Here is a 27,835-nt window from a genome sequence, read left to right on the forward strand (position 1 = left end):
TCGACCTAAAGGTTTGCGAAATTCGCCTCCCATTGAAGTCAATGGAGCCCGCGGCGAACGGTCGTTTTCGCGAACGTTTGTGTCCGTTCGCGTTTCGCGTTCGCGAAACGTCCCGTCGGAAGTTCGTCCATCACTAGTGTATAAGTTCCCTGTCAGAGTTGGCATGAAGCAGGAAATACCATTCTCTCTTGGTTTGTTTATAGCATTTGTTTTTCCAAGATATTTCTAGTTGACATTTCATAAATGATTTATGACTTGATGAAATATTTCATATGGTTGAAAGTTTTTCGAGTTTATTTGCATAGTATATAAAGAGCTTTATTGCAAAAAATCTAATAAATTGTAAATTAAAAAAAAAGTTATGAAAAAGAAAAAAAGAAAAGCTCCAAAGCAGAAAATAATTGCACTTGTTAAAGAAAAAAAAATAATTTGCTTTTTAAACCAAATTAAATGCCAGGTATTTTCATGTTTTATTCATAACAAGAATCAGGAGTCAGTGGTACTTTCTTCTTTATGATCTGATCATTGTATCTGAAGTTAACATCAGTAGTGTAGCACTTGTTGCGATCATAGGTGTAGCACTCGTCATCCGATTTGCTACAGGTGGCCTGAGATGCTAGAACTGGTATTCCACCAATTTCAAGCTGTACTGGATCACATTTTTGGCAGCTGAAACAAAATTATAGACATTTGTTACGACATAAAATATATGTGAGCTGGGGGATGCACAGAAAACTCCCAAATAGAGTTCTTGATGTACATTTATTATGAATTTTGAATAGAATACTATGTATTTTCATATTGTATGTACATCCATATAAATTAGTAGACCAGCAACCAATAAAATATACTATTATTTTAATATCCCACTTTCAGAATGATTCATTGTGGATTTATATATAAAGTGTTATTCTTAAGAACCGCCATTCTTGGGGCTCTTGCACACAGGTAGAAAAATTACTATCACATTTTTTTTTGTTTTATTTTTTTCCATGGGCCAATGCACACAGCCATGTAAAAATCTGTAAACTTGCTTTGTGAAAAAATAGGAAAATGTGCATCTGAGCTTCAAAGTTTGGACCATATTTATACTGTATGCATGTAAACATTTGTGATAACATTTACATGTGTTCAGCATAGAGCGCAAATGTACTCTATTAGAGGTGACTGAATCCTAGCAACAAAGGACACTAGACAGCAGGAACTGCCTAGCATATTTTGCTTGCTAAGTAATAGACAGTTTGAGTCTACCTAGCATCCTTCTGTAAGGTTCCCCTTCAAGTCAGCTCTGATGGTCAGTTGGAGGAGCTATTTCTGCCTGTGTATAATTTAATTGGCCAATCAAATTATGCATAGGTAAAAAAAGGTTCTTTCAATAGACCTTAAAAGTGGACCTGATGGGAAACTGCAACAGAAGGATGCTAACCAACCTCAAGCTGTCTACCTCCTAGCAAGCAAAAGACCCCATGCTGCCTCTGCCCTCCGCGTCCCTTCATGCCCACTCTGATGGCCAGTAGAAGGAAACCACTTCTACTTGTGTATAATTTGATTGGCCCCTGCTGGCTCCACACTCCATATCCTGTCAAGTTCGCTTTGATTGGCAATGGGAGGAGGCACTTCTGCCTTTGTATAATGTGATTGGCCCAAAGCAAATCAAATTAGACATAGGCAGAAACAAATCCCTTGGCTGTCAGGGCAGCCTTGATGGGAAATCAAAACCAAAGGATTCTAGGTGGCTCTTGCTACCTGGGGCCTAGCAATAGAAGAACCCTGGGTGGCTCTTGCTGCTTAGCATCCTTCATTGCTAGGATACTGTGGGCTCCAATAGAAAACATTACATGTAAACATGTAAACATCGCAAAATGTTCCTGCTATCTATCAGAACATTTGCCACATGTTTTGTCTTTTTAAAATGCTGCAAATTCTGACAAATACCTGTTGATCCTGACAGAAATCCTATGAGCTTCTAACTGTACACTCTGTCTGTGCTGCACTGAAATATGTAGCATTGTTATCAGCACTGTTCAGTTACTTCTGGGGACAGCAGAACATCAATTTTCTATGTTATGGAGGCAAAAAGATGGGGTATGTTTTGTAGTCCAAATCAGGAGTGAGCAACCTAGGGTGGGAATGCTACTTCTTCATGGATGCAGTACAATGGGTGAATATTGTGGCCCCATGAGTTGAAACATAAGGGAACTTAAGCTTGAAAAAAAGGAAACAAATGCAGCAACTGGATCTAAGGACTTGGAAGCTGCAATATAGTATCTCACAAAAGTGAGTACATCCCTCACATTTTTGTAAATATTTTGTTATATCTTTTCATGTGGCAGCACTGAAGAAACTACACTTTGCTACAATGTAAAGTAGTGAGTGTACAGCTTGTATAACAGTGTAAATTTGCTGTCCTCTCAAAATAACTCCCCAGACAAACCAATGGCAACAAAAGTGAGTACACCCCTAAGTGAAAATGTCCAAATTAGGACCAAAGTGTCAATATTTTGCATGGCCTCCATTATTTTCCAGCACTGTCTTAATCCTGTTGGGCATGGAGTTCACCAGAGCTTCACAGGTTGCCACTGGTGTCCTCTTACACTCCTCCATGATGACATTACGGTGCTGGTGGATGTTAGAGACCTTGCTCTCCTCCAACTTCTATTTGAGGATGCCCCACAGGTGCTCAATAGGGTTTAGGGCTGGAGACATGCTTGGCCAGTCCATCACCTTTACCCTCAGCTTCTTTAGCAAGGCAGTGATCATCTTGGAGGTGTGGTTGGGGTTGTTATCATGTTGGAATACTGCCCTGCGGCTCAGTCTCCAAAGGGAGGGGATCATGTTCTGCTTCAGTATGTCACAGTACATGTTGGCATTCATGGTTCCCTCAATGAACTGTAGCTCCCCGGTGTTGGCAGTACTCATGCCGCCTAAGGCCATGACATGCCATGCCATGATGTGCGGTCCATTTCGTTCCGAATTTTAATTTGGACAAATTTAAATTTTTGTTAAATTTGAATGTATCCAAATTTCCAAAATACAATAGTACCTAATTTAAATGAATCCCAAATAAGGTAAAAAAATCTGATGAGATTAAAATTCGAATCGTTTTTGAATACTTTTTGAATTCGAATAGTTTTCAAATTCGAGAAGTTTTAGAATTCGAATAGTTTTTAAATTTGAAAAGTTTTCGAATTCTAATAGTTTTCCAATTTCAAAAGGGAATACAATAGAATAGAAAATAAAGGAATAAACAGAAAAAAAATAGACTAGAAAATAACATAACATAAAATAAAAGAATAGAATATAATAGAGTAAAACAGAACAAAAAAAGAATAGAAAATAAAAGAACAGAATAGACTAGAATATAGTAGCAACAACTAGGATAGAATAGAATAACATAGAAAGCATATAACCATTTTCCAAAATTCAAATAGAATCAATTTGAATTTAAACAGAATAGAAAAGAATAGATTCAAATAGATTAGAAAATAACAGAAAATGATAGAAAAAAACAGAATGGAATAGAAAGAATATAAGCATCTTCCAAAATTAGATTTTTTCAAATAGAATAAAATTGAATTAGAATAGAAAATAATAGAATAGAAAAGAATATAATAGAATAAACAAATTAAAAAAAATAATTAAAAAATAATAGAATAGATTAGAATAGAAAGATTATAACCATTTCCCAAAATTCAAATAGAATCAATTCGAATTTGAATAGAATAGAAAAGAATAGATTAAAATAGGAAGATGGTTATATTCATTCTATTCTATTGTTTTTTTTTCTATACTATTGTGTTATTTTCTATTCTATTCTACTCTATTATTTTCTATTCTATTCCAATTTGAATTGATTATATTTGATTTTTGAAAAATGGCTATATTATTTCTATTTTATTCTATTGTTTTTTTTTAATCCTATCATTTTCTATTCTATTTGAATTTCAGAAGATGGTTATAATCTTTCTATTTTATTCTATTCTTTTTTATTCTATTCCTTTCTATTATATTCCATACTTTTATCTTCTATTCTATTTTGTTCTGTTTTACTCTATTATATTATATTCTTTTATTTTCTGATATATTCTTTTCTATTCAATTTTTTTTCTATTCTATTCCTTTATTTTCTATTGTATTTCATTCTCTTTGGAAATGGAAAACTTTTCAAATTCTAATTAAATTCTAATTCAAAAAAAATTTGAGTTATAGAAATTCTAATCGTTTTGAAAACGAATTAAATGAATAATAAGGAATTTAACTAAAGGAATTGTTGTGAATAATGAATCGAAACATAACAAAACTATTTTTTTCATTCTGCACATGTCAATCATGTACAAGCAAAAAATATTTTTTTTTTCCTTGATGTGATTGGGTATTCTTTGCAAAGCAAAGCTTTACCTTATTTACTGAGCTCTGGAGCAAGTGCACTTGCAGTGCACATTATTTTTGACTTTAGTAAATCAACCCCCGCGCGTAGTAATGACATTTCAACACACAGGGGTTGATTTACCAGAACTGGAGAGTGCAAAATCTGGTGTGGCTGTGCATGGTAGCCAATCAGCTTCTAACTTCAGCTTGTTTAAATAAAGGAGTTGTAAATTTAGTTTTTTTTATCTTATGCAGTAAGACACAGTGAGACTGCATTTGATGGAACACAGGCTGCATTTAATGGGGTAGTGAGGCTGCATTTGATGGGACACAGTGAGGCTGCATTTGATGTGACACAGTGAGGCTGCATTTGATGGGACAGTGAGGATGCATTTAATGTGACAGTGAGGCTGCGTTTAGTGAGACACAGTGAGGCTGCATTTGATGGGACAGTGAGGCTGAATTTGATGGGACACCGTGAGGCGGCATTTGATGGAACAGTGAGGCTGCATTTGATGGGACACAGTGAGGCTGCATGTGATGGGACACAGTGAGGCTGTATTTGATGGGACAATGAGGCTGCATTTGATGGGACAGTGAGGCTGCATTTGATGGGACACAGTGAGGCTGCATATGATGGGACACAGTGAGGCTGCATTTGATGGGATAGTGAGGCTGCATTTGATGGGAGAGTGAGGCTGCATTTGATGGGAAACAGGCTGCATTTGATGGGACAGTGAGGCTGCATTTGATGGGACACAATGAGGCTGCCTTTGATGAGACAAAGGCTGCATTTGATGGGACACAGTGAGGCTGCATTTGATAGGACATCGTGAGACTGCATTTGATGGGACACAGTGAGGCTGCATTTGATGGGAAAGTGAGGCTGCATTTGATGGGACAGTGAGGCTGCATTTGATGGGACACGGGTTGCATTTGATGGGACAGTAAAGCTCCATTTGATGGGAAACAATAAGGCTGCATTTGATGGGACAGTAAGGCTGCATTTGATGGGACACAGTGAGGCTGCGTTTGATGGGATACGGTGAGGCTGCATTTGGCCAGACACAGTGAGGCTGCATTTAATGGGACACAGTGAGGTTGCATTTGATGGGAAAGTGAGGCTGAATTTGATGGGTCAGGGAGGCTGCATTTGATGGGACACAGGCTGCATTTGATGGGACAGTGAGGCTGCATTTGATGGGACACAACAAGGCTGCATTTGATGGGACAGTGATGCTGCATTTGATGGGACACAGTGAAGCTGCATTTGATGGGACACAGTGAGGCTGCATTTGATGGGACAGTGAGGCTGCATTTGATGGGAGAGTGAAGTTGCATTTGATGGGACACCGTAAGGCTGCATTTGATGGGACACAGGGAGGCTGCATTTGATGGGACAGTGAGGCTGCATTTGATGGGAGAGTGAAGCTGCATTTGATGGGACAAAGGCTGCATTTGATGGGATACAGTGAGGCTGCATTTGATGGGAAAGTGAGGCTGCATTTGATGGGACAGTGAGGCTGCATTTGATGGGACAGTGAGGCTGCATTTGATGGGACACGGGCTGCATTTGATGGGACAGTAAGGCTCCATTTGATGGGAAACAATGAGGCTGCATTTGATGGGACAGTAAGGCTGCATTTGATGGGACACAGTGAGGCTGCATTTGATGGGATATGGTGAGGCTGCATTTGGCCAGACACAGTGAGGCTGCATTTAATGGGACACAGTGATGCTGTATTTGATGGGAAAGTGAGGCTGCATTTGATGGGTCAGTGAGGTTGCATTTGATGGGACACAGGCTGCATTTGATGGGACAGTGAGGATGCATTTGATGGGACACAATAAGGCTGCCTTTGATGAGACAAAGGCTGCATTTGATGGGACACAGTGAGGCTGCATTTGATAGGACATCGTGAGGCTGCATTTGATGGGACACAGTGAGGCTGCATTTGATGGGAAAGTGAGGCTGCATTTGATGGGACAGTGAGGCTGCATTTGATGGGACAGTGAGGCTGCATTTGATGGGACACGGGCTGCATTTGATGGGACAGTAAGGCTCCATTTGATGGGAAACAATGAGGCTGCATTTGATGGGACAGTAAGGCTGCATTTGATGGGACACAGTGAGGCTGCATTTGATGGGATATGGTGAGGCTGCATTTGGCCAGACACAGTGAGGCTGCATTTAATGGGACACAGTGATGCTGTATTTGATGGGAAAGTGAGGCTGCATTTGATGGGTCAGTGAGGTTGCATTTGATGGGACACAGGCTGCATTTGATGGGACAGTGAGGATGCATTTGATGGGACACAATAAGGCTGCCTTTGATGAGACAAAGGCTGCATTTGATGGGACACAGTGAGGCTGCATTTGATAGGACATCGTGAGGCTGCATTTGATGGGACACAGTGAGGCTGCATTTGATGGGAAAGTGAGGCTGCATTTGATGGGACAGTGAGGCTGCATTTGATGGGACACGGGTTGCATTTGATGGGACAGTAAAGCTCCATTTGATGGGTAACAATAAGGCTGCATTTGATGGGACAGTAAGGCTGCATTTGATGGGACACAGTGAGGCTGCGTTTGATGGGATACGGTGAGGCTGCATTTGGCCAGACACAGTGAGTGTGCATTTAATGGGACACAGTGAGGTTGCATTTGATGGGAAAGTGAGGCTGCATTTGATGGGTCAGGGAGGCTGCATTTGATGGGACACAGGCTGCATTTGATGGGACAGTGAGGCTGCATTTGATGGGACACAACAAGGCTGCATTTGATGGGACAGTGAGGCTGCATTTGATGGGACACAGTGAAGCTGCATTTGATGGGACACAGTGAGGCTGCATTTGATGGGACAGTGAGGCTGCATTTGATGGGAGAGTGAAGCTGCATTTGATGGGACACAGTAAGGCTGCATTTGATGGGACACAGGGAGGCTGCATTTGATGGGACAGTGAGGCTGCACTTGATGGGAGAGTGAAGCTGCATTTGATGGGACAAAGGCTGCATTTGATGGGACACAGTGAGGCTGCATTTGATGGGAAAGTGAGGCTGCATTTGATGGGACAGTGAGGCTGCATTTGATGGGACACGGATTGCATTTGATGGGACAGTAAGGCTCCATTTGATGGGAAACAATGAGGCTGCATTTGATGGGACAGTAAGGCTGCATTTGATGGGACACAGTGAGGCTGCATTTGATGGGATATGGTGAGGCTGCATTTGGCCAGACACAGTGAGGCTGCATTTAATGGGACACAGTGATGCTGTATTTGATGGGAAAGTGAGGCTGCATTTGATGGGTCAGTGAGGTTGCATTTGATGGGACACAGGCTGCATTTGATGGGACAGTGAGGATGCATTTGATGGGACACAATGAGGCTGCATTTGAAAGGACATCGTGAGGCTGCATTTGATGGGACACAGTGAGGCTGCATTTGATGGGAAAGTGAGGCTGCATTTGATGGGACAGTGAGGCTGCATTTGATGGGACACAGGTTGCATTTGATGGGACAGTAAGGCTCCATTTGATGGGAAACAATGAGGCTGCATTTGATGGGACAGTAAGGCTGCATTTGATGGGACACAGTGAGGCTGCATTTGATGGGATATGGTGAGGCTGCATTTGGCCAGACACAGTGAGGCTGCATTTAATGGGACACAGTGATGCTGTATTTGATGGGAAAGTGAGGCTGCATTTGATGGGTCAGTGAGGTTGCATTTGATGGGACACAGGCTGCATTTGATGAGACAGAGGCTGCATTTGATGGGACACAGTGAGGCTGCATTTGATAGGACATCGTGAGGCTGCATTTGATGGGACACAGTGAGGCTGCATTTGATGGGAAAGTGAGGCTGCATTTGATGGGACAGTGAGGCTGCATTTGATGGGACACAGGTTGCATTTGATGGGACAGTAAAGCTCCATTTGATGGGAAACAATAAGGCTGCATTTGATGGGACAGTAAGGCTGCATTTGATGGGACACACTGAGGCTGCGTTTGATGGGATACGGTGAGGCTGCATTTGGCCAGACACATTGAGTGTGAATTTAATGGGACACAGTGAGGTTGCATTTGATGGGAAAGTGAGGCTGCATTTGATGGGTCAGGGAGGCTGCATTTGATGGGACACAGGCTGCATTTGATGGGACAGTGAGGCTGCATTTGATGGGACACAACAAGGCTGCATTTGATGGGACAGTGAGGCTGCATTTGATGGGACACAGTGAAGCTGCATTTGATGGGACACAGTGAGGCTGCATTTGATGGGACAGTGAGGCTGCATTTGATGGGAGAGTGAAGCTGCATTTGATGGGACACAGTAAGGCTGCATTTGATGGGACACAGGGAGGCTGCATTTGATGGGACAGTGAGGCTGCATTTGATGGGACAGTGAGGCTGCATTTGATGGGACACAGGTTGCATTTGATGGGACAGTAAAGCTCCATTTGATGGGAAACAATAAGGCTGCATTTGATGGGACAGTAAGGCTGCATTTGATGGGACACACTGAGGCTGCGTTTGATGGGATACGGTGAGGCTGCATTTGGCCAGACACAGTGAGTGTGAATTTAATGGGACACAGTGAGGTTGCATTTGATGGGAAAGTGAGGCTGCATTTGATGGGTCAGGGAGGCTGCATTTGATGGGACACAGGCTGCATTTGATGGGACAGTGAGGCTGCATTTGATGGGACACAACAAGGCTGCATTTGATGGGACAGTGAGGCTGCATTTGATGGGACACAGTGAAGCTGCATTTGATGGGACACAGTGAGGCTGCATTTGATGGGACAGTGAGGCTGCATTTGATGGGAGAGTGAAGCTGCATTTGATGGGACACAGTAAGGCTGCATTTGATGGGACACAGGGAGGCTGCATTTGATGGGACAGTGAGGCTGCATTTGATGGGAGAGTGAAGCTTCATTTGATGGGACAAAGGCTGCATTTGATGGGACACAGTGAGGCTGCATTTGATGGGAAAGTGAGGCTGCATTTGATGGGACAGTGAGGCTGCATTTGATGGGACACGGGCTGCATTTGATGGGACAGTAAGGCTCTATTTGATGGGAAACAATGAGGCTGCATTTGATGGGACAGTAAGGCTGCATTTGATGGGACACCGTGAGGCTGCATTTGATGGGATATGGTGAGGCTGCATTTGGCCAGACACAGTGAGGCTGCATTTAATGGGACACAGTGATGCTGTATTTGATGGGAAAGTGAGGCTGCATTTGATGGGTCAGTGAGGTTGCATTTGATGGGACACAGGCTGCATTTGATGGGACAGTGAGGATGCATTTGATGGGACACAATGAGGCTGCCTTTGATGAGACAAAGGCTGCATTTGATGGGACACAGCGAGGCTGCATTTGATAGGACATCGTGAGGCTGCATTTGATGGGACACAGTGAGGCTGCATTTGATGGGAAAGTGAGGCTGCATTTGATGGGACAGTGAGGCTGCATTTGATGGGACACGGGTTGCATTTGATGGGACAGTAAAGCTCCATTTGATGGGAAACAATAAGGCTGCATTTGATGGGACAGTAAGGCTGCATTTGATGGGACACAGTGAGGCTGCGTTTGATGGGATACGGTGAGGCTGCATTTGGCCAGACACAGTGAGGCTGCATTTAATGGGACACAGTGAGGTTGCATTTGATGGGAAAGTGAGGCTGCATTTGATGGGTCAGGGAGGCTGCATTTGATGGGACACAGGCTGCATTTGATGGGACAGTGAGGCTGCATTTGATGGGACACAATGAGGCTGCATTTGATGGGACAAAGGCTGCATTTGATGGGACACAGTGAGGCTGCATTTGATAGCACATAGTGAGGCTGCATTTGATGGGGCACAGTGAGGCTGCATTTGATGGGACGCAGTGAGGCTGCATTTGAGGGCACAGCGAGGCTGCATTTTATGGGGCACAGACTGTATTTGATGGGACAGTGAGGCTCCATTTGATGGGAAACAATAAGGCTGCATTTGATGGGACAGTAAGGCTGCATTTGATGGGACACAGTGAGGCTGCATTTGATGGGATACAGTGAGGCTGCATTTGGCCAGACACAGTGAGGCTGCATTTAATGGGACACAGTGAGGTTGCGTTTGATGGGAAAGTGAGGCTGCATTTGATGGGTCAGGGAGGCTGCATTTGATGGGACACAGGCTGCATTTGATGGGACAGTGAGGCTGAATTTGATGGGACAGTAAGGCTTCATTTGATGGGACAGTGAGGCTACATTTGATGGGACAGTGAGGGTGCTTTGATGGGACACAGGCTGCATTTAATGGGACACAGTGAGGCTGCATTTGATGGGACAGTGAGGCTGCATTTGATGAGACAGGGAGGCTGCATTTGATGGGACACAGGCTTCCTTTAATGGGGCAGTGAAGCTGCATTTGATGGGACACAGCCTGCATTTGATGGGGCAGTGAGGCTGCATTTGATGGGACAGCGAGGCTGCATTTGATGGGACACAGTGAGGCTGCATTTGATGTGATGGTGAGGCTACATTTGATGAGACAGGGAGGCTGCATTTGATGGGACACAGGCTGCATTTAATGGGGTAGTGAGGCTGCATTTGATGGGACACAGTGAGGCTGCATTTGATGGGACAGTGAGGATGCATTTGATGTGACAGTGAGGCTGTTTTTGGTGAGACACAGTGAGGCTGCATTTGATGGGACACAGTGAGGCTGCATGTGATGGGACACAGTGAGGCTGCTTTTGATGGGACACAGTGAGGCTGCTTTTGATGGGACAGTGAGGCTGCTTTTGATGGGACAGTGAGGCTGCATTTGATGGAACACAGAGAGGCTGCATTTGGTGGGACACAGTAAGGCTGCATTTAATAGGACACAGTGAGGCTGCATTTGATGGGACACAGTGAGGCTGAATTTAATGGGACACAGTGAGGCTGCATTTGATGGGACACAGTGAGGCTGCAATCGATGGGACACCGGCTGCATTTAATGGGGTAGTGAGACTGAATTTGATGGGACACAGTGAGGCTGCATTTGACGGGATAGTGAGGATGCATTTGATGGGACAGTGAGGCTGCATTTGGTGAGACACAGTGAGGCTGCATTTGATGGGACACAGAGAGGCTGCATGTGATGGGACACAGTGAGGCTGCATGTGATGGGACACAGTGAGGCTGCATTTGATGGGACGGTGAGGCTGCATTTGATGCGACAGTGAGGCTGCATTTGATGGGACAGTGAGGCTGCATTTGATGGGACAGTGAGGCTGCATTTGATAGGACACAGGCTGCATTTGATGGGACACAGGCTGAATTTGATGGGACAGTGAGGGTGCATTTTATGGGACAGTGAGGCGGAATTTGATGGAACACAGTGAGCCTGCATTTGATGGAACACAGTGAGGCTGCATTTGATGGAACACAGAGAGGCTGCATTTGCATTTGATGGAACACAGTGAGGCTGCATTTAATGGGACACAGTGAGGCTGAATTTGATGGGCCACAGTGAAGTTGCATTTGATGGAACACAGTGAGGCTGCATTTAATGGGACACAGTGAGGCTGCATTTGATGGGACACAGTGAAGCTGCATTTGATGGAACACAGTGAGGCTGCATTTGATGGGACAGTGAGGCTGCATTTGATAGGACAGTGAGGCTGCATTTGATGGGACACAGGCTGCATTTGATGGGACAGTGAGGCTGCATTTTATGGGACAGTGAGGTGGAATTTGATGAAACATAGGCTACATTTGATGGGACAGAGAGGCTGCATTTTATGGGACACAGGCTGCATTTGATGGGACAGTGAGGCTGCATTTGATGAGGCACCGGCTGTATTTGATAGGGCAGTGAGGCTTCATTTGATGGGGCAGTGAGACTGCATTTGATGGGACACAGTGAGGCTGAATTTGATGGGACAGTGAGGCTGCATTTGATAGGACAGAGTGAGGCTGCATTTGATGGGACAGTGAGGCTGCATTTGATGGGACAGTGAGGCTGCATTTGATGGGACACAGGCTGCATTTGATGGGACACAGGCTGCATTTGATGGGACACAGGCTGCATTTGATTGGACAGTGAGGCTGCATTTGTTGGGACAGTGAGGGTGCATTTTATGGGACAGGGAGGCTGCATTTGATGGGACACATTGAGGCTGCATTTGATGGAACACAGTGAGGCTGCACTTGATGGGACACAGGCTGCATTTAATGGGGGTAGTGAGGCTGTATTTGATGCGACACAGTGAGACTGCATTTGATGGGACAGTTAGGATGCATTTGATGGGACCGTGAGGCTGCATTTGGTGAGACACAGTGAGGCTGCATTTGATTGGACACAGTGAGGCTGCATATGATGGGACACAGTGAGGCTGCATGTGATGGGACACAGTGAGGCTGAATTTGATGGGATGGTGAGGCTGCATTTGATGCGACAGTGAGGCTGCATTTGATGGGACAGTGAGGCTGCATTTGATGGAACACAGAGAGGCTGCATTTGATGGAACACAGTGAGGCTGCATTTAATGGGACATAGTGCGGCTGCATTTGATGGAACACAGTGAGGCTGCATTTGATGGAACACAGTGAGGCTGCATTTAATGGGACACAGTGAGGCTGCATTTGATGGGACACAGTGAAGCTGCATTTGATGGAACACAGTGAGGCTGCATTTGATGGGACAGTGAGGCTGCATTTGATAGGACAGTGAGGCTGCATTTGATGGGACACAGGCTGCATTTGATGGGACAGTGAGGCTGCATTTTATGGGACAGTGAGGCGGAATTTGATGAAACATAGGCTACATTTGATGGGACAGAGAGGCTGCATTTTATGGGACACAGGCTGCATTTTATGGGACACAGGCTGCATTTGATGGGACAGTGAGGCTGCATTTGATGAGGCACCGGCTGTATTTGATAGGGCAGTGAGGCTTCATTTGATGGGGCAGTGAGACTGCATTTGATGGGACACAGTGAGGCTGAATTTGATGGGACAGTGAGGCTGCATTTGATAGGACAGAGTGAGGCTGCATTTGATGGGACAGTGAGGCTGCATTTGATGGGACACAGTGAGGCTGCATTTTATGGGATAGTGAGGCTGCATTTTATGGGACAGGGAGGCTGCATTTTATGGGACACAGGCTGCATTTGATGGGATACAACATGGCTGCATTTGAGGAGACACAATGAGGCTGCATTTTATGGGACAGTGAGGCTGCATTTGATATGACCTTGAGGCTGCATTTGAGGAGACACAATGAGGCTACATTTGATGGGACAGTGAGGCTGCATTTGATGGGACATGGGCTGCATTTAATGGGACACAGTGAGGCTGCATTTGATGGGGAAGTGAGGCTGCCTTTGATGGGACAGTGAGGCTGCATTTGATGGGATACATTTAGCCTGCATTTGATGGGATAGTGAGGCTGCATTTGATGAGACAGGGAGGCTGCATTTGATGGGACACAGGCTTCATTTAATGGGGCGGTGAGGCTGCATTTGATGGGACACAGACTGCATTTGATGGGGCAGTGAGGCTGCATTTGATGGTACAGTGAGGCTGCTTTTGATGTGACGGTGAGGCTACATTTGATGAAACAGGGAGGCTGCATTTGATGGGACACATGCTGCATTTAATGGGGTAGTGAGGCTGCATTTGATGGGACACACTGAGGCTACATTTGATGGGACAGTGAGGATGCCTTTGATGGGATAGTGAGGCTGCATTTGATGAGACAGGGAGGCTGCATTTGATGGGACACAGGCTGCATTTAATGGGGTAGTGAGGCTGCATTTGATGGGACACAGTGAGGCTAAATTTGATGGGACAGTGAGGATGCATTTGATGGGACAGTGAGGCTGCATTTGGTGAGACACAGTGAGGCTGCATTTGATGGGACAGTGAGGCTGCATTTGATGGGACACAGTGAGGCTGCATTTGATGGAACAGTGAGGCTGCATTTGATGAGACAGGGAGGCTGCATTTGATGGGACACAGGCTTCCTTTAATGGGACACAGGCTTCCTAGATGGGACACAATGAGGCTGTTTTTGATGGGACAGTGAGGCTGCATTTGATGGGAATGTGAGGCTGCATTTGATGGAACTGTGAGGCTGAATTTGATGGGGCAGTGAGGCTGAATTTGATGGAACACAGGGAGGCTACATTTGGTGTTACCCAGTGAGGCTGCATTTGATGGGACACAGTGAGGCTGCATTTGATGGGACACGGTGAGGCTGCATTCGATGGGACAAAGGCTGCATTTGATGGGACACAGGCTGCATTTGATGAGACACAGTGAGGCTGCATTTGATGGGACAATGAGGGTGCATTTGATGGGATATTGAGGCTGCATTTTAATGGGACACAGGCTGCATTTGATGGGACACGGGCTGCATTTGATAGGACAGTGAGGCTGCATTTAATGGGACAGTGAGGCTGCATTTGATGGGACAGTGAGGGTGCATTTTATGGGACAGTGAGGTGGAATTTGATGGAACACAGGCTACATCTGATGGGACAGTGAGGCTGCATTTTATGGGACACAGGCTGCATTTGATGGGACAGAGGCTCCATTTGATGGGGCAGTGAGGCTGCATTTGATGGGGCAGTGAGACTGCATTTGATTGGACAGTGAGGCTTCATTTGATGGGACATAGGCTGCATTTGATGGGACACAGTGAGGCTGCATTTGATGGGACACAGTGAGGCTGCATTTGATGGGACAGTGAGGCTGCATTTGATGGGACACAATGAGGCTGTTTTTGATGGGACAGTGAGGCTGCATTTGATGGGAATGTGAGGCTGCATTTGATGGAACTGTGAGGCTGCATTTGATGGGGCAGTGAGGCTGAATTTGATGGAACACAGGGAGGCTACATTTGGTGGGACCCAGTGAGGCTGCATTTGATGGGACACAGTGAGGCTGCATTTGATGGGACACGGTGAGGCTGCATTCGATGGGACAAAAGCTGCATTTGATGGGACACAGGCTGCATTTGATGAGACACAGTGAGGCTGCATTTGATGGGACAGTGAGGGTGCATTTGATGGGATATTGAGGCTGCATTTTAATGGGACACAGGCTGCATTTGATGGGACACGGGCTGCATTTGATAGGACAGTGAGGCTGCATTTAATGGGACAGTGAGGGTGCATTTTATGGGACAGTGAGGTGGAATTTGATGGAACACAGGCTACATCTGATGGGACAGTGAGGCTGCATTTTATGGGACACAGGCTGCATTTGATGGGACAGAGGCTCCATTTGATGGGGCAGTGAGGCTGCATTTGATGGGGCAGTGAGACTGCATTTGATGGGGCACAGTGAGGCTGCATTTGATGGGACAGTGAGGCTGCATTTGATCGGACAGTGAGACTGCATTTGATGGGACACAGTGAGGCTGCATTTTATGGGATAGAGAGGCTTCATTTTATGGGACAGTGAGGCTGCATTTTATGGGACACAGGCTGCATTTGATGGGATACAACGGGGCTGCATTTGATGAGACACAATGAGGCTGCATTTGATGGGACAGTGAGGCTGCATTTGATGGGACTGTCAGGCTGCATTTGATGGGACTGTGAGGCTGCATTTTATGGGACAGTGAGGTTGCATTTGATGGGACAGGCTGCATTTTATGGGACAGTGAGGCCGCATTTTATGGGACAGTGAGGCCGCATTTGACGGGACAGTGAGGCTGCATTTTATGGGACAGTGAGGCTGCATTTGATGGGACAGTGAGGCTTCATTTGATGGGACATAGGCTGCATTTGATGGGACACAGTGAGGCTGCATTTGATGGGACAGTGAGGCTGCATTTGATGGGACTGTCAGGCTGCATTTGATGGGACTGTGAGGCTGCATTTTATGGGGCAGTGAGGCTGCATTTGATTGAACTCATGGAGGCTGCATTTGGTGGGACCCAGTGAGGCTGCATTTAATGGGACACAGTGAGGCTGCATTTGATGGGACACAGTGAGGCTGCATTTGATGGGACACAGTGAGGCTGCATTCGATGGGACAAAGGCTGCATTTGATGGGGCACAGGCTGCATTTGATGAGACACAGTGAGGCTGCATTTGATGGGACAGTGAGGGTGCATTTGATGGGACAGTGAGGCTGCATTTTAATGGGACACAGGCTGCATTTGATGGGACACAGGCTGCATTTGTTGGGACAGTGAGGCTGCATTTGATGGGACAGGGAGGCTGCATATGATGGGACAGTGAGGCTGCGCTTGACGGGCACAGTTGCTGCGTTTGATGGGCACAGTGGCTGCGTTTGATGGGCACAGTGGCGGCGTTTGATGGCACAGTGGCTGCGATTAATGGGTTTTTTTTCCAAACTTTTCAGTTTGTTTGCGCCCCCCCCCCCCCAAAAAAAAATTTTTTGAGCACCAGCCACTGATTAAAGTCAATTAACTAATCAGGAGAGAGAGAGGACGGGGCCGAATGGCAGCTCCACGTCTGAATGGTCACAGGGAACTGCAGCTCGGCTCTGGTGTCCCCAAAGCAAGCTGCTGACTGTGGGGGCATTCAACAGGAGGGAGGGGCCAGGAGCAGTGAAGAGGGCCCCAAGAAGAGGAGGATCCGGGTTGCTTTGTGCAAAACCAACTGCATAAAGGAGGTAATGCTTGTTATAAAAAAAAAAAAGAGAGACTTTGCAATAACTTTGAGCTTTGACCGAATGAAATGAAAATTGCAAAATAAAAAGTATTTAATGTATAGATATAGAGAAGCAGTTTGGTGATTTATTATTTGGAAAAGTAGATTTTTTTGTTGCGTCCAATACACATGTCTTTTTAGACACAGTGATTGGATAACATTCACCCCCTGTGATAATGATAGCAGTCCACATGTTCTTCTGGTGTTTTAAGAGGTGTCTCCTTCAAAAGAGATGGATTCCTCCAAAAGCATTGGTGACTGATGCTAACGGAGGGCCCATCACCATCCCAATAGTCTGACTATTAGGAAACAACAGACTGAATGACAAAAAGACATACATGTGAAACATACAGTATATACAAATATGCCTTTTGTGTTCCCCACATTGTCATATTTTAATCGTGCGCCTGTATACAGCCTTGCATGTCCTATCATGGACCTATCTCTACTCATCTCCTATAAAATAAAATAAACAATATATATATTTTTTAAAGGATAATTAAAACTTACATGTCCCACAAATTATAAACAAATTGTGTCCTGAGTGGTGAATAAGGGTCTGAAATGTTCGTTCTGCTACTTGTTGGAACCCTGTGAAAAGAAAAAATAATATGAAATGTTTTATAAAACAATTACTTTAATAATACTCATCTCAGCACTATCACCTAGGAATGCATTTTCACTTTTTCTTTGCTGAGCTTCAATAAAACTAAACATTATCGTAGCTGCTTTGACCAGTTAGGGTATGCCACATTTTATCAATTCTAAGGCTCAGTTCACACAGGAGCGACTCAGATCTGACTTCAGGTCGCCCCTAGGCGCCTCAGGTCGGACAACATTTAAAAATCAATGTCAGTGAATGAGAGCCGTCTTAATGCACGCTACTGAAGTCGCTCCGACTTCAAAAGAAGCTCCTGTACTACTTCAATCCGACTTGTAGGCAACTTGTACCCATTGATTTCAATGGAGGTCGCCTCCAAGTCGGATCTCTGTCTATACGGAGGCGACTTTTACAGAATTATTAGCTTTGAAGGGGGAACTCCATGCCAAATTTATGAAAAAAATTTGGCGTGGGTTCCCCCTCCGAGAGCATACCAGGCCCTTAGGTCTGGTATGGATTCCAAGGGGAACCCCCTACGCCAAAAAAACGGCGTGGGGGTCCCCCCCAGACCCTTATCCGAGTATGCTACCCGGCCGGCCAGGAAAGGGGGTGGGGACCTCCTGAGCCGTACCAGGCCGAGTGCCCTCAACATGGGGGGGTGCCTTGGCGTGCGGCCCCCCCCCACCCAAAGCACCTTGTCCCCATGTTGATGAGGACAAGGGCCTCTTCCAGACAACCCTGGCCGTTGGTTGTCGGGGTCTGCAGGCGGGGGGCTTATCGGAATCCAGGAGCCCCCTTTAATAAGGGGGCCCCCGGATACCGGCCCCCCACCCTATGTGAATGAGTATGGGGTACAATGTACCCTTACCCATTCACCTGTGAAAAAAGTAAAAAAAAACACAACACAGGGTTAAAATAGTTTATTGCACAGCTCCGGGGGTCTTCCGTCTTCGGGGATCTTCTCGCCGGACTCCTCCGCTATCTTCTGCTAGCTCTTTTACTAGCGGAGGAGCCCAGATTTCTTCCTCGCCGCTGGCCTCTTCTTCCGACTTCAGGGGTCTTGTCCCCCGCTTTGGTTCTTCTGCCGGGCCACCGCTTCTTCTTATAGCTCTTTTACAGGCGGTGGCCCGGTCTTCTGTCGTCGTCGCCGCCGCCTTCCGTTCTTCTTCTTCTTCTTCTTCAATTTCTTCTGGAGATGTTGACTCGACGTTCCCTCCGGCCGCAATGCCAGGGACGCGCTGCGCGGCGACTTATATAGGGACAAGGGGCGGGGTCATCGGTTGATGTCACATGGGTTGATGTCACCCGCCCGCCCCCTTACGATGTCACAGTCCCGGAGGATGCTGGGACTGTCACCATGTGACATCAACCCATGTGACATGAACCGATGACCCCGCCCCTTGTCCCAATATAAGTCGCCGCGCAGCACGTCCCTGGCATTGCGACCGGAGGGAACGTCGAGTCAACATCTCCAGCAGAAGAAGAAGAAGAAGAAGGAGAAGAAGAAGAAGAAGAAGAAGAAGAACGGAAGGCGGCGACGACAGAAGACCGGGCCACCGCTTGTAAAAGAGCTATAAGAAGAAGCGGTGGCCCGGCAGAAGAACCGAAGAGGGGGACAAGACCCCCGAAGTCGGAAGAAGAGGCCGGCGGCGAGGAAGAAAGCCGGGCTCCTCCTCTAGTAAAATAGCTAGCAGAAGATAGCAGAGGAGTCCGGCGAGAAGACCCCCGAAGACGGAAGACCCCTGGAGCTGTGCAATAAACTATTTTAACCCTGTGTTGTGTTTTTTTTTTTACTTTTTTCACAGGTGAATGGGTAAGGGTACATTGTACCCCATACTCATTCACATAGGGTGGGGGGCCGGTATCCGGGGGCCCCCTTATTAAAGGGGGCTCCCGGATTCCGATAAGCCCCCCGCCCGCAGATCCCGACAACCAACGGCCAGGGTTGTTGGGAAGAGGCCCTTGTCCTCATCAACATGGGGACAAGGTGCTTTGGGGTGGGGGGGCCGCATGTTGAGGGCACGTTGAGGGCACGCGGCCTGGTACGGCTCAGGAGGGGGGGCACCCGCTCGTCCCCACCCCCTTTCCTGGCCAGCCGGGTAGCGTGCTTGGATAAGGGTCTGGTGTGGATCTGGGGGGGACCCCCACGCCGTTATTTCAGCGTAGGGGGTTCCCCTTGGAATCCATACCAGACCTAAGGGCCTGGTATGCTCTCGGAGGGGGAACCCATGCCAAATTTTTTTCAGAAATTTGGCGTGGAGTTCCCCTTCAGAGCTCATTCTCTGATTGGCCACGGCAAAAGTCGCCTGGCCTGGGGCGACTTAAAGTTGTGTTGTAAGTCGCCCCAGGTTGTGTCTAAGTCGTGTTCAAGTCGTCTCCAAGTTGCCTCACAAAGTCGTCCTGAAGTCGTGTCTCCCCTGTGTGAACCGAGCCTAACTATTTGTCACAGCATTTCTTAATTGCATCCTTTCAGATCCTGAAGGAAACGTGTGCCTGTATGTTACATGCACCTGACCCTGCACTCTGTATGTTACATACACTGACTCCTACACTCTGTACATTACATATATCTTACCTTTGTACATTACATAAATCTATCTATCTGTACCTTGCATACACCTAACCACTACACTGTATATTACATACTGGAAAAAAGTATCGTCTTATGGTCTTTTACCTATTAATTTCAATTTGCAGCATGTCCAATGTTTTTACTATCCAGGCCTGTAAGATAATGACCCATGTACATCATACCTTCCTGACCCCTAGACTATGTATGTTTTAAACTCCCAATCACTGCACTCCGCGCATTATATTCCTGACCCCTGCACATTACATATTCCTGCACTCTGTCTGTAAGCTCCTGAACGCTGCATTATATACCCCGATTGTATGTTCCATACTCCTGTGTTGCATCCCTTACAAAAAAAAACAACAACTTTGAATTGAGGGGTTCATGTGCATATGTGAAACTGTTATTTATGATAATGTAAGTAAAGCTGAAGTTTAGTATATGTTTTATATAATAAATCCTGTATAATAATATTAAAATAATATATGCTTTCCCTTATACCCCCCATCTGCCGATGTACTCTTGGAATATATATCTCTATAAGAAAATGTAGAATATAGGAAATATACCTCTTTGAAAACCTCAATGACATCATCGCTGCTCTGTTGCTGTTTTTGGCAGAACTCATAGTTCCTGTTTAGTGGGAGAAGCCAGAATTTGATATATGCCTTTTCCCTAGCAGAGCCCTCCTAAATAGAAGATGGAATTATAGATGCGTTTGTTCCCATTTTGGTAACAATGGTGGGCGAGATTGTGCCTGTTGTGGTGGCCTTGGTGAGAATTTCCTCCTGAATGCATACACACATAGCTCAATCTTCATGGAAAGATTGACAGCAGGGAAAGGAATAGCTTTTGGAGGCAATGGCGTAAAGCAGGGGTTGTCAACTCACTACCGGGCCATGGCCTTTCTGCAGCCGGGCCACGGGTGCAGGCAGCCAGCATGAGACACCCGGGCAGGCGGCCAGGAAAGAGCGGGGCAGCTGGCATAAGAGAGCCAGGCGGACGGCATGAGACAGCCGAGCGGCCAGCATAAGAGAGTAGTGGATGGGAGAAACAAGCGGGCAAGCAGAGATGACATCCTCTCTCTCCACCTCCCGCATTACCACTCTACCACCCTCACAGGTGGTGTCCTGTCAGCCTCAGTGTCAGAGGTGCGGCGGGGAGAAGATAGATGACATCATCTGTCACTGCCCACCCTGCATCACTGCTCACATGCCTTCATTCAGGACCCACCACTGTACAGGGGCCTGCCTCTGTACTAAATGGAACAGTGCTGCCACCAAGGGACAGTCTGCCTCTGGTGACAGGCAATGTGGCAGGTGGTGTGGCAAGTGACATGCCGCATCTGGTGACAGGCAACGTGGCAGGTGGCATGGCAAGTGACATTCCGCCTCTGGTGACAGGCAACGTGGTGGGTGGCATGGCAAGTGACATTCAGCATCTGGTGACAGGCAACGTGGCAGGTGGCGTGGCAAGTGACATTCCGCCTCTGGTGACAGGCAACGTGGTGGGTGGCATGGCAAGTGACATTCAGCATCTGGTGACAGGCAACGTGGCAGGTGATGTGGCAAAGTGACATTCCGCATCTGGTGACAGGCAACGTGGCAAGTGAAGTGGCAAGCGACATTCCCCATCTGGTGCCAGGCAATGTGGCAAGTGACAATCCACATCTTGTGGCAGGTGACGTGGCAAGTGACATTCTGCATCTGGTGACAGGCAACGTGGCAGGTGGTGTGGCAAGTGACAATCCACATCTAGTGGCAGGTGACAGGGGCACATGACACACTCGGGGGTCCCACTGATTCTGCATTATGGTGAGTTGAACTATTTCATTTATCACTACAATGTAATAATAGAAAGAATTCGCTTCAATCACCCTGACACCATATCAAGTATGGTGCCATGATGATTGAACACCAACCATTGTCCGTGAAAAATCCTTTTACCCCCCACGTGATAACCCCCCTCCGGTCCCTGGCCCAATTTTCTTCCACGAAGCTGGTCCCGGTGCTAAAACGGTTGGGGACCACTGGCATAAAGGATAGTAAGGGTAGAAACTTATGTCAAGGTAAGTCATTCAGATTGAAATTAAGAGGCCACCAGAGAGACAATGTGGATTTGTTATGTGGATTGTGCAGGGGTGACAGCAGAGATGGAATTTAGACTGCTATATACTGTATACAGTGCTTCCAAACTGCCCCAAAGATGCTTCTTGCAGGACTTATCCTAATGTCCTGCAAGTGCACCGCCCCAGTGTGAAAGCACTCGAGCTTTCACATTCGGGCAGCATGGGATGCAGTTTTCAGGCACTTTACAGACGCTATTTCTAGTGCTAAAACGCCTAAAAACTGCCTAGGTGTAAAAGGGGTCTTAGGGATGTTCAGCCCCATACAGCACAAAGAACCATTTGCTTATCTTTTTGTAGTAGTACTGAACTGTGTGCAGGAAACCTGTATAAGTGAATGGTTATGCATTGGCTGTATGGGCGCACTCCACTGCGTCCTGTGTGCCCGGGGTCATGTACCCATCTCTGCATACCTGACAAACTTGTTTGCACTGCAGTGAGCACTAGTACAAATAGATAAAACAACAGCTCTTCACACTGTAGTGGCTGATTGCCCAAATATGGGGCAGCATAGGCCAGTTCAATAGAAACCACCTGACATTGGGCCTGTGTGTACGGCAGCTGATCCGCCAGTCCAACTAGCTTATGTTGAAGGGTCTGCCCATCGGCACCAGATCTGGCAGGGGGGGCCACCCCCCTGTCAGAACACAATAACACAGCAGGGGAGATCGCTGTACTAACATTGGATAGTTAGTACAGCGGCTCCTCCCATGCTGTTCAGCCTGCTGGGTTCAAAAGGAAAAAAAACTAGTGTGTACCAGACTTTAGTGAGTGTTCTGCACTTGAGCAGCTGCTGCTCAGGAAGTCATGTAAAGGAGGAATAGTGATCTGCATTTCAGAATTCTGCTTAGTGAGTCATATTAATGAATGCTAAGCTGAAAAGTGACTGTATTTACAAGATATATGTGTGTGGGTATGCCTCAGGCCTGGAAAAGTCTCACACAATATGGGGTTATAGCTCAAAAACAACAGGTAGGTGACTGGCATAGTTTATACTTGCTACTCGCATTTTCAGGCACACACATGTATGTGTATTTTCACAAACATCAAACTTCCAAGTTTGGGAAATTGCACCCCATAGGACATGTAAATGCGAGTACCATCTTACATCATACAGCATATTCTGTCAATACAGTCCTATGGACAGAATTATGCACCAGCTGGGAGCTGAAAAAAACAGACATATTTTATGCTATACAGGCATACCCCACTTTTAAGTACACAATGGGGTTTATTTACTAAAGCTGGAAAGTGCAAAATCAGGCTAACTTCTACATAGAAACCAATGAGCTTCTAACCCCAGATTGTTCAATTAAAGCGGAGGTCCACCCTAAAGTGGACCTCCGATCATCGGAACCCTCCCCCCCTCCGGCGCCACAATTGGCACCTTTCAGGGGGGAGGGGGGTGCAGATACCTGTACAGTACAGGTATTCTGCACCCACTTCCGGGATAGCTCTCTGCGGAAAAGGGCGTAGATTACGCCCCTTTCCGCAAGTGCCCGCCCCTTTCCGCAAGTGCCCCGCTGCCTGCTGGGAAACACACAGATCCCAGAGGCAGCCGGGACCGTCCTTATTGCGCAGCGCGATTCGCACATGCGCAGTAGGGAACCGGGAAATGAAGCCGAAAGGCTCCATTTCCTGATTCCCATACCCAAGATGGCGGCGGCAGCACCTTACAGACGATCTAGAGATCGGCTTCGGGTGCCGACATCGCGGGCGCGCTGGACAGGTAAGTGTCACTATTTTAAAAGTCAGCAGCTGCAGTATTTGTAGCTGCTGGCTTTTAAAAAAAAAAAAAAACGCGGAGTCCCGGTGGACTCCCGCTTTAAGCTTTGGTAAAAAAACCTGGAAGCTCATTTGTTTCTATGCAGAAGTGAGCCTGATATTGCCTTTTCCAGCTTTAGTAAATAAACCCCATTGTGTACTTAAAAGTGGGGTATGCCTGTATTCCCATATGCCTGTATGTTGATTTGTGTACATGAGTCCATAAAATATCAGTTTTAATGTTTTATAAATAATTAAAATGATTTTGACCAAAAACTATCACATGTTCAATCTGCAATGAAACACAATAAACTTACTTTATTTGAATATTTCTTTCTAAAACCTCTTTTCCTGGCCTTTCTTCTGATGGGACAAATCTTGAGGAAATCTTGACACATTTGCATTTGTTATTTGCCAAAATGTATTCTTGCTCCCTATATTTCTGCCCTGCAAATACATGTTATTGACTTCAGGAAAAGAATTCGGCTTATATGTGATAGTAAAGAATATAAAAATAAAAAGCAGACACAAGCTGATATCTTGAAAGAAAAGCTGCGGTAATCATAGGACTATAACATTTCATTTGCATCTATTTCTGAAACTAGATCCAATTTTACTTTTTATGTTCAGAGTACAATTCAATTATCATATACATAGTAAAGGTATTACAATGTTGTGTTCCAAACTTTATTTAATTCAGTTATTTGATTTATGAATTAGAAATTCTTTGAACTTGTTAATGAAGGCTACGTCAGGAAATATGTTTTATTTTTGCTGTTTGAATGAGCAATTTCATGAAGGCTGTCTTTAAATCTGCGTGTTAATATTGCATGGCAGGTACACTAGGTAAGAAAAAGTCTTGCTCTCTTTATCTCTCATGTGGTTTTCTGCAAAATGTGTATTGCATGAAGTTCAATGGTAAAGTATACCTAAAATACACCTGCAGCCTACTGCACCATCATCGCACATAAGTAAACAGTGCTTTATTTTTCTGTACAACATTGCCAATCTCCCTGGTGGCAACCTTATGTTCTGGCACAAGCCCCTATAGGGCAGTACCTAATAAGGAAGTATTGTACTTTCTAGTGCAATGACCCTAATCCCATGCCCCCTCTGTCATTATTAGTGGATTGTATTCATTCACAGAACAGAGGTAGTTGGGAGTATGCAGTTTACTCACTGAATGCCCTTGCAACCCTGTACCAGGTCACTGGGCAAAATGATTCACATCTACCTGCCAATAATCAATCATAAGCAAGCAAGAAATGCATAGAAATACTCCTTATACCTAGCACTACAAGTTTAACATTTCTTTTGTATTGTCTTAGAATACACTTTGACTAAATGTTACATATAGAGGCACTTCAATGAGATTCGTAATACTCAGATTTCCGAGGAGACTTTTTGCCAACACGGACGCCTAGGAGAATGGGCTGAAAGCCAAAGTCTATGGTAAGTAAATTTTTCTATATATTATTGATACTTTTTATATATACATTTTTAGTTAACAGTTTTACATGGGGTTGGGGGCCAACAAATAGGGACTTATTTCCATTTAGTAAAAGTCAATTAAATAAATAATTACAATTATTAAAAAATCTCACTTTAAACAATATGAATGGAATCCATTATAAAATAATATGTAAATATTTTTTTCTAAATTGATGTGAAAGTCCACTGTCTGTTATTCCGATTCTAGTAAAGAAAGGCCTTTCAAACTGCTCATGTGAATGTACACCTTTGCATTTTTATTTATTGGTTGTGGCAGGATGACAAGCTGAGAGCACCTCTGGTAGTATGTGCATGCATATGTCCAGACAAATTATGGCATTATTAATGCTCATAAATGCTTTATCACATTTACATGCTACAGGGGTTTACTACAGTTAGTTGAAGTATCACTACACCTAACTTCACCCATCTTATAGATAAGTTTTAAATTCTAGAGATTGCTTTCCAATCACAATTAAGTGTGTTAGAATTGTACTGATATAGCTACAATTCAAATAACAATTGCCAGAATTCAGATATTTGCAGGCATAGATATGTCAGATATAACATAAAAAAAGAAATTCCAAAAATGTTGCTGTAAGCATTGTGTTTTGTTAAGTAGAATGGTAACAAGGTAATTGTAGTGTAGACATTTTAAAGTATTTTAAGTAGTTTAAATGCATTCAATTTTAGTAAATTTGGTAATGAATTCCTTTTGAACCTCTAGAAGTAGAGCTAGAGCAATGACCTGGTGGTCTACTAAAGCAGAACCCAAGCTTCTATACAGGCATACCCCACTTTTAAGTACACAATGGGGTTTATTTACTAAGGCTGGAAAGCGCAAAATCAGGCTCACTTCTGCATAGAAACCAATGAGTTTCTAACCCCAGATTGTTCAATTAAGCCTTGGTAATAAAACCTGGAAGCTCATTGGTTTCTATAGAGAAGTGAGCCTGATTTTGCCTTTTCCAGCTTTAGTAAATAAGCCCCATTGTGTACTTAAAAGTGGGGTATGCCTGTATGCCCTATATTGCTAAATAGAGATGAAGTTGTACATCGAATGTATGTTTAACTTAAATTCTGAACTCCCGCATTTTTAGAACTCCAATGCAGATGCAGGGATGGGGAATTGAGCCCGCAGCTCACTTAAATACAAAAAAATTAGGAGTTTGGAGGATGCCCAAGCTCACCTTTATTACTAAATACGAGTATGAATCAGTTTGTTACACATCAATTTCACCTTTTGGGTGATAGAAGCATAAGTAAAGGCTATATAAAACGTTTTTTAAAGATACTGTACATTTTAAGCAAAGGAGAAGTGAAACTAGCTAAATTTATACACATTATAAGCATATATTGACAGAATTAATTTCACATTTGATTTGCAGATAGGTCTTTAATGGGTATATGGATAAATACCCTTATTTTAACTTAAGTATGTGCTAGTTAAATGAGATGTCGGGTAAGCCAATAAGAAATACATATTAAAAGATTTGTTTTTTAATACCAGGTAACTTCCCATTAATTTATATAGCACAGTTGTACTGACCAGCATGTGCTAAGATGCAGTGTGAACCATCTTTTTTTGCTCACACACTGTAAATAATAGATGACAAAACTATTTGAAGGGATATATTTTAGTAACTTTTATACAGACTAACACTTATGTAAATTAAGTTAGTCTGCAAGGAACTGGAAATAAATGTTTCTATATGTTATGAAACTGAAGCATTGAATAGTACAAAGTAAAAATAGTATAAGTTGGGGATTATGCAATGGCCTACTCTTGCCTATTCCTTGTTCACATACCTGTCACACATACAGCAAATAGCAGCAGCAGGGCTGCTGATAATACTCTGCACTTGTCCATTCTTCAGCTTCTTCTTATGACGATATCCAGGTGAGTATTGACTCTTATAAGAGGGGGTGGGGGTCATTTCTGAAAATATATGCTGCCAAAAATAACAGTCTTGGGTGGTTTCAGTACTGAAAACAGATGTTATTCTCTAGAAGCGCATTTCTGCAATCTGCAGGATTTAATGTTAAAGAGACAGCAACTATTTAAGATTAGCAAAATTATCTATCTTTTTATTTTCTCGATTGTATAACCAGGCTGTGATGTGAGCTATTAAAGGCTTTTGGTCCCGTTCGTCAATGGTGCATCCAAAACCGCAGATTTCCAGAACAGTTCAGTTGACATATGGAAAAAAAAAACACATTTACGTGGCCCTCCCACTATCAAAAAATGAAT

At 44.9% G+C, this 27,835-nt stretch overlaps 1 protein-coding gene across 1 annotated transcript; it reads right to left on the reverse strand.

Annotated features, from left to right (window-relative positions):
• Positions 1-276: 276 nt before the first annotated feature.
• On the reverse strand, positions 277-27,549 carry JCHAIN (joining chain of multimeric IgA and IgM). The gene is made up of 4 exons (XM_077476422.1): positions 27,394-27,549; positions 24,411-24,540; positions 17,542-17,622; positions 277-669 (listed from the first exon to the last, which is right to left on the reverse strand). Exons 1-4 carry the CDS (start codon positions 27,452-27,454, stop codon positions 471-473), a joined length of 471 nt encoding a protein of 156 aa, XP_077332548.1. The 5' UTR covers positions 27,455-27,549; the 3' UTR covers positions 277-470.
• Positions 27,550-27,835: the final 286 nt, after the last annotated feature.

This window comes from Lithobates pipiens, unplaced genomic scaffold (genome assembly GCF_037356315.1).
Source record: "Lithobates pipiens isolate NorthernLeopardFrog02 unplaced genomic scaffold, aLitPip1_a1.2 Scaffold_13, whole genome shotgun sequence".
In the NCBI taxonomy this organism is placed as follows: Eukaryota; Metazoa; Chordata; class Amphibia; order Anura; family Ranidae; genus Lithobates; species Lithobates pipiens.

What these genes read in the sequence shown, in the direction of transcription:
- JCHAIN (XM_077476422.1), bottom strand. Translation starts at nt 27,454, where the DNA reads ATGGACAAGTGCAGAGTATTATCAGCAGCCCTGCTGCTGCTATTTGCT. An exon ending in ATTTGCTGTATGTGTGACAG is followed by an intron (nt 24,541 to 27,393) that starts GTATGTGAACAA and finishes ATGTATTTGCAG; the next exon opens with GGCAGAAATATAGGGAGCAA. An exon ending in GAAAGAAATATTCAAATAAA is followed by an intron (nt 17,623 to 24,410) that starts GTAAGTTTATTG and finishes TTCTTTTCACAG; the next exon opens with GGTTCCAACAAGTAGCAGAA.